The following is a 12,033-nucleotide window of genomic DNA, read 5'->3' on the forward strand; positions in this document are numbered from 1 at the left end:
AAAAAGGATATTAATGGAAAATGTGGTGAAATCCAAACGAAGTCTGGGGTTTCGTTAATAGTAATGTGCCAATAAAGACTGCAGCTTTGACAAACGTCCCACAGGGAGATATGTTAGGGGAAACTGAAACTGGGTGAGGGGTGTACAAGAACTCTCTGTACCGTCTTTGCAACTTTTCTGTAATCTATCATTACTCCAAAATAAAAAGTTTATGTATAAAAAAGTTTAGGACAGGGGCGCCTGGGTGGCACAGCAGTTAAGCGTCTGCCTTCGGCTCAGGGCGTGATCCCGGCGTTCTGGGATCGAGCCCCACATCAGGCTCCTCCGCTATGAGCCTGCTTCTTCCTCTCCCACTCCCCCTGCTTGTGTTCCCTCTCTCGCTGGCTGTCTTTATCTCTGTCGAATAAATAAATAAAATCTTAAAAAAAAAATAAAAATAAAAAATAAAAAAAATAAAAAATAAAAAAGTTTAGGACAAAAGAAAACAAGCTGAATAGCTGCCTGAGCCAGATATCGATGAGGAAAGAATTAATATTGGTATGGTTAGTGCTACATGTTGGACATTTAACATATAACACTAAGAAACTAAGAATTTCTTGAAGAGATAGCTGGACAGAAAAAAGTAAAACAACAACAAGAGAAAAATATAAGGAAATCCATGTTTACAATACAGCAAAATCAAGGTTTAGAGGGACATCCTGTTATAGGAGAACTTGGGAGCCAATCAGACCACGTTCAAATCTCAGCTCTACCACTTACTAGCTCTGTGACCTCTGGCAAGTTATTTCACCTCTTTAACCCTGTTTCATCTGCAAAATAGGGGATAATACTACCTACTTGAGATAATTATCGTGAGGATTAAATAAGCTCCCTCTGCTTAATAAAGTGCTTTCCTGGCACTCAATAAATATTCATTTACTTTCCTTGCCCCTTAACAAAGTTCTGTGAAAAAGTAGGGAAGAGGTTACCAGGAGCCAAGAAACCTAGATTAAAGTTCTATCTCTCATTTACTAGTTACGGGACCTTGTGTAAGTCACCTAAAACTCTCTGAGCCTGTTCCTTCACCCATAAGACAAGGGAACTGGTATAAATCAGGGATTGGCAAACTACAGCCTGCAGATCAAATCCTGGCCTGCCACCCGTTTCTGTAAATAAAGTTTTCCTGGAATACTGCCATGCCCATTTGTTTAGGTATTGTCTATGGCTGCTTCCCCACAATAACAGGAGAGTTGAACAGTTGTGACGGAGACAATCTCTCTCTCTCAAAGATAAAGTATTTACTATCCGGCCATTTAAAGAAAAAGTTTGCCAACCCTTGGTCGAAATGGTTTCAAAGGCTCCTTTCAACTCTAAAGTTCACACGTAAGGTAAATATGAAATTCGAAGACATGTGATATATACCATTAGATAATTCCAAGGTACTCTGTAAAACTTTCCCCAAGTCCAATGCCTATTTGCTTTCCAAGTTTCCTTTCTAACTCTGCCATCTCCCTAACCTTGAGATTGAGTCAGCGACTGTGGCCCCTGAGGTGGGCAGCTAGTTCCTGACTCAGCCCTGCAACTCAGAGGCCTCGCATCCCTCAAGTCCCCAGCATTCTAGATATCGAACAGTTTTACCCCGTTCCAACTCACGGCAAAACCCCCAGAGAACTGGCACCTGGGAGCAAAACAGGGGCTATCAGGGAAGTCTCTGACAACCTCACCTCCAACTACCAGATACAGAACAGTGAGCAGAGAACCTGGGAATGCCAAATGGAGGGGGGGAGGAAAGGAGGAAGAAAGAAAAAGAAGCTGCTATGTATCTTTAGTTTCTTCCTTTCTTGGTAGCTCTGTGCCTAAAAGGGGAACCATGCCTACATTTTCATATTCTTTTTTTTTTTTTTTAAAGATTTTATTTATTTATTCGACAGAGATAGAGACAGCCAGAGAGAGAGGGAACACAAGCAGGGGGAGTGGGAGAGGAAGAAGCAGGCTCATAGCGGAGGAGCCTGATGTGGGGCTCGATCCCATAATGCCGGGATCACGCCCTGAGCCGAAGGCAGACGCTTTAACCTCTGTGCCACCCAGGCGCCCCTACATTTTCATATTCTAAATGTCCTAATATTAGACTAGCTCTCTAAGAGTCCTAAGGCACTCTGGAAAAACAGAATAGGTCCTCTCTCCCTTCAATTGTTGAGACCATAGCTCTGGTGACAGCTCTGTATTCAAATCCCGGCTCTGCCTTTTATTCTGTGATGGCAAATGACTTAGTTTATTACGTCTTAGATACTTCACCTATATAATGAGAATAATAATTGTCTACACCTCCTAAGATTTTGGCAAATTAAATGGAATAATATGAAGTACTTCGCTTCGTGCCCTGCTTTGTGTCTAATAAAAAATAATAGCTATTACAAACCCTCACCTATTTTACTTATCACCACCAAATACCTATTTTTGGAATTACTTTCCTCTTGAAATTATTTAACCCCACATACCAAGTGGATAGTATTCTTTTCCGAGAAAAAAAAAAACTATTAAAGGTATTAATCAAGGATACTTTCCTTCAAAGCTCTACTCTCTCTGCCAAATCACTCTTTCCTCTACCTCCCAGCAATTCAGTTTGAAGTACCTAGTCATGCGATCCTGGTCTGTATGAAATTCATATTTGTATGGGAAGTTATAGTGGAAATATGAAATGCAAAAGGAATACTGTTTCCAAAGAGACCTTGGTTCAAAAGAATACATGTGAGAAGAACTGATTCTAGTTTCAGCGCAGCAAAACCAAAACGTGTTAAAATTCCTTTTAGTGGAGAAATGTGAAAACACTTGGAGGCTAAAGCAGGTAAGTAGCAATATATCTGCAATCTGTTTATGTACTTTCTTGGGCATAAATTAACAACTCAAATTAATGGGAAATAGCTTGTTAATATTTCTTGCCAGAGTTGGACAATAACAGTATAGTAGTAAGACCACAAATTCTGGGGTCAAACAGGCCTTAGTTCAAATCTTAGTTTTCACTAGTCTGTAAATGTCAAAATAGAGATGAAAGTTTTCCTTACTTTATTATGCTGCTCTTATACTCTGAAAGACCCTGATCTTTAATATTTGGTCTTTCTAAATCATCAGACTATCAAACAAAACTTTACTTGCACTAAAAATAAGAGGGTTAACAAAGCAAGCCATTTTCCAATTAAGAAATCACAATAGGTATCCTCAAGCAATCTTAGCATTAGTGAGCTCATTATCAAACAAATATAAGGATACAAGGAGTTCAGCTTTCCCTTCTAATGTATCAGGTAGGTCCCAAGGCAGGCAAAAATGGGGCAAGCAGTAGAGCAAGGGTCCTTTTAGAAATATAGGCTTCCGATCTCCTTGGCCAAATGTGAATGGAGAATTACAGATAATGTTGGTGAATCACAGATTAGCACAGATGATAGAAACCCAACTTATTTAACCTATTTATACTACAGTTACTAAAATGAAGGGAGACCCTGCAATGCCAGTACCTTTCAGAGATAAAACCATCCGAGGACATCTGGGCTCCAAATATTTCTTGAGATCATCCCAGGCCTTTTTAATAGCAGCATAATGGTCAATGTATCTTCCTACATCAGAGTAAGTATCTATGAAGAGAGATTTCCAACACTGATTCTTCTGTGTTTTCTCTTCCCTAAATAGATTTTAAAAAATGAGATTAAAAATCTTTTGAAATGAAATTAAACACTTACCAACATACTTTATTGGGGATTTGTGCTTACTTTTGCCTTCCTGTTCATTTATTTTAGCTACAAATGAAGACTAGATAGCAAAAGTGATACATACATCAAAAAACTTAACAGGAGTTACTGCTGCCATAGGGGGATTATGAGTCACATATTTTCTTACTTTCTACTTGTTCTTTTCCTTAAGTTTTCAAATCCTCAATAAAATAGAATATGAATTGTATAGGAGGTATGAAATTTCAACTTATTCCTTAAAGCACACCAATTATAAAGTTTTAAAATACATATGTAATTGTTCTATTTTAAGAAATTATTCGGAATTTAATGATATAATACTACTAATCTACTTTATCTACATTGGATTAGCCAGGAAATCATAAAGCATTCAAAGTAATCCCATGATTTAGTGTCTCTATTTGGTACAATTCCACAAACATTTATTGAGTGTCTAATCATCCAATGAGGACATTAAAAATGAGGCACATTTTTTGCCCTCAAAAATATATATATATTCTAATCAGGGAGAAAGAATGAAGTGTCAATTTAAGAGTCAGAAGTGGTATAGGATAGAGGGCCTTCTGGTATCCTCCTAATGAGGTTGGACCTTACCTGTAGGGAATGGAGAGCTACTGAAGGGTTTTAACAGGGGAGCTGAAAAAGCAGAATTGTGGCTGTGGTTTGGGAGGTGTGTAAACTAGAGGCACAAGAGATGAGTCAAGAGGGTTTTGAGTAGTCCAGGTAAGAGATGATGAACTGAACTAAAACTGGTAGCTAGATGAAATGAGAAGGAAAACACAAGAAATATACAGAGGCTAAAGTCAGAAAGGCTTGGTAACTGAATGAATGTCGGGACAGAAAGAGAAGAGATCTAGGATGATTCGTGTTTCTGGCTTGAATGCCCAGGTGGATGGTACTGCCATGAAGATTATGAATGCAGGAGGATCAGGTTTAGGGATGGTGTAAAGAACAATTCAGGGTGTTGTTTTGGCTGGGAGGTGGGGGGTGGCAGGAGCTGGAAGGCAAGCATCTTTTTATTAATTAAAATAATACATATATGTATTATCAAAACCAAAAAGTACCAAAGAACTTATGATGAACAACTAGTCTGCTAGTCTAAGCCCAACCCCTCAAAGGAAACTTTAGTTATTTCTGCAAGTTATCTCTGTAATTCTAGACGTTCATGCCTCTAGACTTGATTTACCAATTTTACATCTATCTACTGATACCCCAAAGTAAAAGATCAGTTCACGGCAATACTTAAAATGTCTTCTTCCCCATTGTTCCTCCTCCCAGTGTTTGATGGCCCTGTTATATTTAGTTCTGTTAGGTAGCTGGCAGCTTTAAATAATATACTTAGACCTCTACTTCTTGCCCTGCCAACTTGTCACTACTTGACTCCCCTCGACCTAAGAAAAAGATATTGGCAACCCTACCTTTCCTTTCATCTTTCCCAACTGCCACCTTCTGTCAACGACACTTTGATTCCGTCAAATTTATTAACATTTACTGAACTCAGAAAGCCCTTATGGGTCATCCAATGGAAAGGTCCAGCAGGAGGCTGTAAGATCTCGGTGGGGATGCCAGGGACGGACATTCAGGTTTGGGAGTTAGGAGCACACAAGCAGCCACCATAAATGGCAACAGTGCATGCAGAATTCATAGAGGGAGAAGAGCAGTGGCCCAAGGACAGAAGCTTGGAGAACACCAGCATTTATTGGCAGGCACAAGAAGAACCATCAAAGGAGATAAAGAGAGAAGATGAGAGAGGAGAATCAGGACAGAGTAGTGTTATGGAAGCCAAGGGCCGAATTTCAAAATTACATTATTTCCTGAATACTCACTCAGATATCAGCCAGTATTTTTTGCAATGTCTTCTCCACAGCGGATCATGACTTGATAGCTGGCTAAGTCTTCGACTGACATAGCAACAACTGGCAATAACCAGATTCGTGGTTAGTATAAAAGAAAATAAGAAAACAATTTAGAAATAAAGATGAAAATATTCAATGTTGTTTTCTTTCATTCCTTTTGCTTTTCTTATTTCCCACTATCTACCCTTGTAATTGTAAAACAGTATTTTCTAAAACCTGTTTAGCATGTTAGCTAGTATAATTACCTTGTGAGTGGTGAAATCTTAACTATTTGAGTTCACAAATAAACCCCAAACCCTCTGCAACTGTAACTTTCATATGAAAGTCTATAAAACACATAAACCACTGCAGTTAATTTCAAATTGGGACAGTATTTCTACATATAGGAAGAAATGTTAATCAGGTATAAACAAAACAGTTTTCTTTTTAAGATCTGTGACACATTTGATATTAAATACATAAGCCTTTGTCTCTTGTCCCAATTTTTTCTTAAAGGAAAGAAAATATTGCAGCCAAAATCAATCTTAATTATAGCAACTACTGGAGAGCCCATTTATAAAATACATCAGATTCATAAAAGTTCTAATTCAATATCCATAGTAATCCAAGTTGCTCAAAATCATGGAACACTGGAAAGAAATAATTTTCTTTGTATATAGAGATTTCAAATACAATAGTGCTCCAGTCCTGTAAAGCCTACCCTACCTAATTAATTTGCAAAAAGAATGAACCTACGATTAGGAAAATGGATTTCTATCCTCTCAGAAGAGGAATCACAAGTTATAGAAATTCAATACTCAAAGATTTCAGTTGGGCAATAGGTAGTCAATTAAGTGGATCTTAAATTAATGGGGTTTGTCAAGGCCACGATTGGGGCATGTTAAAAACCAATTGATGGTAAACAAAATAGCCTTCATTCGATTTTCAGATTTCACACAAACATCATCCTCATCCTTTCCCGCCAAGCTCAGGAGGTGCCCAGACAAACACCTGCAAACATAGGAATCCCTCCAGTTTTGTCAATTCAGAGTCCATTCTCTCTTTGCTTGATCCTTCTCTCTCCACTGTCCCAAGAGGTAAACAACAAAAAAGAATCTCTGGAATATGGACCAAAGGAGATTTTGATGCACATGAAGGATGAGAACAACTGTTCTAGACATTCTGACTCTGTTGGCTTGGGGTAAGATCTGTATCTCAAGCATGTATACGTTTAAAAAAGTGTCACATTTAATTCTGATACACAGTAAGGGTTAAGAATGAATACACAATAAATCACCCTACAATGGGTGAGAGCCATGCTGTGCAGCTGATTAATTACACAATGATCCCAATAGACTACTCCAACCCAACCTGATCCAGGTCAGTAAATATGTATCAAAAACTTTGGAGGGGCGCCTGGGTGGCTCAGTAGTTAAGCGTCTGCCTTTGGCCCAGGGTGTGATCCTGGAGTCCTGGGATTGAGTCCCACATCAGGCTCCTCCGCTGGGAGCCTGCTTCTTCCTCTCCCACTCCCCCTGCTTGTGTTCCCTCTCTCGCTGGCTGCCTCTCTATCAATAAATAAATAAAATCTTAAAAAAAAAAAAAACAACTTTGGAGCTCAGCAATGGGCAGGACCCTTGGCAAAGTGGAGCTGTTCAGTGCAGGAAAGAAGTTGTGGTCCACTGGAAACTTTTTTGTAGATAAAATCTGATGATGTTTGTGATGGTTAATTTTATGTGTCAACTTGCCTGGGCCAAGGGATACCCAGACAGCGGGTTAAATATTATTTCTGTGTGTGTCTGTGAAGGTGTTTCTGGAAAGGATTAGCATTTGAAATGGTGGACAATATCTAATCCATTGAGGGCCTGAACAGAACAAAAAAGTTCCTACCCAAAGCATTTAAAATAAAATCTGATCCCCCTCATCTTGGCTCACAGGGTCCTGCATGATCTCACCAGTCTCTTCTCAAGGCACTCTGCCTGTGAGTCACTCCCTACCCTCCCGCAACATTCTAGCACCCGTCCTGGCTATGCTACTGTCCAATCAGCTTCTGAACACACTATTCCCTCTGCCAGGACTGTTCTATGCCAACCTTCATAGATGGGGACTCCTTCCAATTTGAATTGATCATCCCTCCCTCTCATTTCTTTACAGAGCAACTGGTTTATTTCCTTCATAGCACACAGCATCTCTTGCAATTATGCACTTTGTTTTCCCATCTTGCCCACAAGACTGTAAGCTTCCTAAGAGGGGCCTTATCTGTCTTGTTCACTGCTGTATCCCCAACATCTAAGCAGCTGGCACACAGCAGGCACTGAAAAAAAAATCTGTTGAATAAATGATGAATACTAAGATAAACAAGACAGTCTTTACTTTTAAGAAGTGCACAATCTATCTGGTAAGGCAAATACACTCTGCAGAGGAAGGAAGAAGGCAGAAGAATCAGGAGAAGGGTCTTAAATAAATTCCATCCTGCCAGAGTGAGAAAAGGTGGGCAAGGATTCCAGACAGGGTCAAGAGCTTAAGCCATAGAACAAAAAAACTAAGTGTGTGGTATGCTGGCAGAGGTCTGATTTGGCTAGAATGGACTGTGCCAAATTGATAAGAACCTTAAATGCTCCTGGAAGTTTAGGTTATAGTTTATAAACAAGGAGCATCCTAAGTTTTTAAGGGTACTGACAGCCAGATCTGTCTTAGAAAAATCACCCTGGTGGCAATGTATGTGTGTATATGTGTGTGTTAGACCCCTAAGAGGCCACTGCAAGGAAATATTTCAGAAGAAAAGCCTGCTTTTGGAACAGCCTTTTCCAAAGAAAAGACGAACGTTATTTCTCTGCTTTATGTACAAGCCTGGGCAGAGAAAAATTTACTTTCTTGAAAAAAAAAAAAAAAGTTACAGGTACTATATAGACAGCAGCCAGAAACTGGAGTTATCCCTCTGTCACCACTTAGCTAGGCCAACCAACAAATATCAATAAATCTAAGAATACTGTATTTCTAAAAGAATTTCTGGTAACACAGGGCACAGTCACCAAAGGGTTAAAATCCAATTGGTCATCCAAAAAACAAAAGGAAACGAATCTTGCCTACAGATCCTTAAGCGGGCGATTTTGCCTCCTCTGCAAATATATATGGTGGCACAAGATAGAGCCATGCCACCAGCTGTCATGGGTGTAAACAGCGCCATTTCTTCCACCATACAGTCCCAAGCGCTGAAGGAACTGGGCATTTAACCACCCTTACCAGCAACCGGTGTTTATTTTTGGAACGGATGCTGGTAATGTGGGAAACGCAAAGCGTACAGGAGAGAAGACAGTCACCTGTATCGCACCACCGGAAGTCACTACCAAAACACAAAATCCAACATGCAACCATGAGGAGGAAGGCTGGCAGCAAAACAATTATCAAGCATGGATGTCCGAAAGTGAGCCCTGCTAGATATTAGGGTGCCATGGAAGTCGCACCTGAGGGTCAGGGGGTCGCCTGGCTCCTTCTCTCGGGCGCCCCACCTGCCCACTCTGGCACCCGATTCCGCAGGCCCGGGCCCAAGCAGAAAAGAGCGCTTGGTCTGGACCGGGGCTTTCCAAAGCGTCCAGGGCTGGGCCAGATTCGGCGGAGACGAGCGGGACGGCGTGTGGTGGGCACGGGGGTCGGCGGGGCGGCAGCGGGGAGCAGTACCTCCCCACCTTACAACTGGGCCTCGCCAAGGCCTGGGAGAGAGGATTCTCGTCGCTCCTTCGGCCTGGGCCTTGGACCGGAGGAAGACCCAAAGGCGGGGGGGCCCTTTCCGCCCCCGTCTCGCCCAGGCCCTAGGGTGGCTCGGCAGGATCAGGGCGGCCCTGGCGTCACCTTCTGGCTGACGGGGGAGTCTGGGTCCTGTCGGCGAACCGGGCCTCCGTCCCTCCTGCCTTACTGTCTCCCCCCGCCCCGTGATCCCACCCCTGCCATGCGAGTCGTCCCATTACTTGATTAGGTCCCGGTAGTCCAAGAAGGATAAGATGAGGAGCAGGGGATCGGTAGGCAGCGATTCTAGGGTCAGCGGCGCTGACTGGGTCTCCATGGCCGCCATCTTGCCTGGCCCGGTGCAGGCCTGGCCCCGCCCTGGCCCCGCCCAGACCCCGCCCCCTCCGCCACCGCCCGAGCCGCTCCCCAGCCGCTCGTACAGGTTTGTTATGTAACCGCCGGGACAGCACCGCCCACGGGGCGGGCAGAGGGGGCGGCTCCCGGCAAGGCTCCGCCCCCGCCCCGGGCTCTGTGCCGGTGCGTTGGGAGCCCGGTGCAGCTGGAAGCCCTGTTCTGGCGCGCTGCGCGAGCTCCGCAGGATGATCCCATGCTCCCCATCACATCTCTCGCACTCTCTCCTCCCATTCTGATCCTTAAACTTGCCCAGCCCGTACCCCTTTCAGTCTTTGTTCCCAAATCTGCCTGGCTCTCTCTAACCCCGAATGCGAAATTTTACACCCGATATGCTTGAAGCCAGGCCCCAAATCTCACCCTAAATCCTCTCCGCCCTTGGCTCCCAGATCCTTCACTGCTCTTCTCTTCGTTTTTCCCCTCAGCCTCCCTTGTCCCGCCTGTCCCTAGCACACAGGTCAAAGTGGCTCTCAGCCTTGTCCACTCAGTAGGGGCAGAGTTGGGAATCAGCCAGAGGTGCAAGGCTTCACTCCCAAACTGGGGAAATCGTCGAGGGCATAATTTGAACCCCTTCCCCGAGTGAAAGGTGCACAGGGACTGGATCTAAAGGTCAGCTCCTCTCACTTAATTTGGTCTTCACGGTGATTTTTCAGCCTATTAGGGCAATGCAAAGTATTTAGTAAATGGATTCTCCCCCACCCCCAGGTTAAGTAACCTGGTTGTGAAGAGATGAGCAGAGCCTGCCAGTGGGCGTCGTTGAGGCACAGTGATGGCCCATCCTTAGCTTTGCGGGTGGGAGAAGTGTCATGGATCGGGAGCTAAGGAATACACACTTACCTGAATCCTTCTTTTTCCCTTGCTTTTCCAAAGGCAGTCTGGTGTAAGGGACTTTGGGGAGCCCAGTGAGACCTGGACGTCACATATCTGTCATTTACTCTACTTAGAAGTGAAATGGTGGACTAACTATGCCTAAATTCTATGAGCCTGTGGACTCATCTCTAAAGACCATCCCTCCCCTAAAGTGGTTTATGGATGGTAATGAAGCCTTGTTTGTGTAAAGTACCTGGCTAGATATTCAACAAATATTAATTTCCCAAGCCTATGCATAAATCCATTACTAAGTTTTCCAAACGTTTCCATATCTTGGAGAGGGTTTCCTCCCAACTATTCAGAAAAGTGTAAATAATTCCACCAACCACCCCAAACCACTCCATTTCCTCAATTCACCATACCATTAATGCTTTATATTTATGATTTTGTCTAATATTTGTAACTCTTCTCCCCACCACACACATAATGTATTAATCATGTTTTTTATTTTCTGTATGTTATGATGTTTTGATCCTAAAAATCTTGCTCTCAGGGGAAAGTCTGCCCTCCAAGGGCTAGCTAATTCCTAAAGATAGTAAACAACTTGGTTGGGAGATGGCCTCTCATCTGCAAGCCAACCACTCCTTTTATCTAACTCTCACACACCAAGCCAGTATTTCCCCTGCCCTAAATCATCTAAGGGCCAGGTGCCAGGCAGCTAGAGAACACCCTTAGAGCCCAAAGCCCACCAAGTATTGTTCAAACTAACCAGTCCTAAGCTGTTTATTCTGCCCTGCCACCTTCCCAGTGGAAACCCCAATAAAGTCCCTATGATATAGGAAAGAACGTTAGGGTTGGAAGCCAGATGGCCAAGAAAGAGTTCTTGAGATGTCTTTGGTGCAAAAAGGTGATTTTATCAAAGCGAAGGGACAGGACCCGTGGGCAGAAAGAGCTGTACCAGGGTCATGAAGAGTGGCCCGTTATATACTTTCTAGATGGGAAGGGGTTAGGGATAGCCTAAGTCCCTAAGGAATTTGGAAGCAAGGTTTCCAGGACCTTGAGGGGGCTAGCTATTGTTGGGAAAAGGTCATTTACTACTGTCTACTAAAATCTTAGTCATGAGACCATTCAGATGTACATTGGTGGACCATATGCTTGGAGGATGATTGCCAACATGTATCTTGGGGGGTTTAGAGATAAAGGAAATTTCCAAAGGAATTTTTATATGTTAAAGTAGACTTACAGGATCCTAGGGGTGCGGGGGTGGTCAGGCCAGGACTGTCTTTTGTCCTTAGCAAAGTATTAACATTGAGGCAGTTGAGTCCCTAGAGGAACGTCACTCTGTTTCAAGGACTAGTCAGTAGGCTGTAGGTAGGAAGGAAATTTAATATTTTTCTTCTGCCTTTGTTTCCCACATCGCCTCGCCTTAACTTTCCCCTAGCTTCTGGTTCTGCATCCTGAGAAAACCTGAGGCTTCCACGGTGGCCCTGTATGGTGTAGTGCGCCCCCTTCTCTAAGGAAATGTAATAAAAATC

The 12,033-nt window shown here is 43.0% G+C and overlaps 1 protein-coding gene across 1 annotated transcript in view; it reads right to left on the reverse strand.

Moving 5' to 3' along the window:
• The window catches only part of FBXO3 (F-box protein 3), a 32,374-nt gene extending 22,724 nt beyond the window's left edge, over window positions 1-9,650 (reverse strand). The window contains exons 1-3 of the mRNA XM_040638933.1: window positions 9,520-9,650; window positions 5,546-5,635; window positions 3,489-3,652 (exon numbers count right to left, since the gene is read on the reverse strand). Coding sequence (XP_040494867.1) covers window positions 3,489-3,652; window positions 5,546-5,635; window positions 9,520-9,623 — 358 coding nt within the window. The 5' untranslated portion in view covers window positions 9,624-9,650. The remainder of the gene's footprint in view (window positions 1-3,488; window positions 3,653-5,545; window positions 5,636-9,519) is intronic.
• Window positions 9,651-12,033: the final 2,383 nt, after the last annotated feature.

Source organism: Ursus maritimus, unplaced genomic scaffold (genome assembly GCF_017311325.1).
Source record: "Ursus maritimus isolate PB19 unplaced genomic scaffold, ASM1731132v1 scaffold_23, whole genome shotgun sequence".
NCBI lineage: Eukaryota > Metazoa > Chordata > Mammalia > Carnivora > Ursidae > Ursus > Ursus maritimus.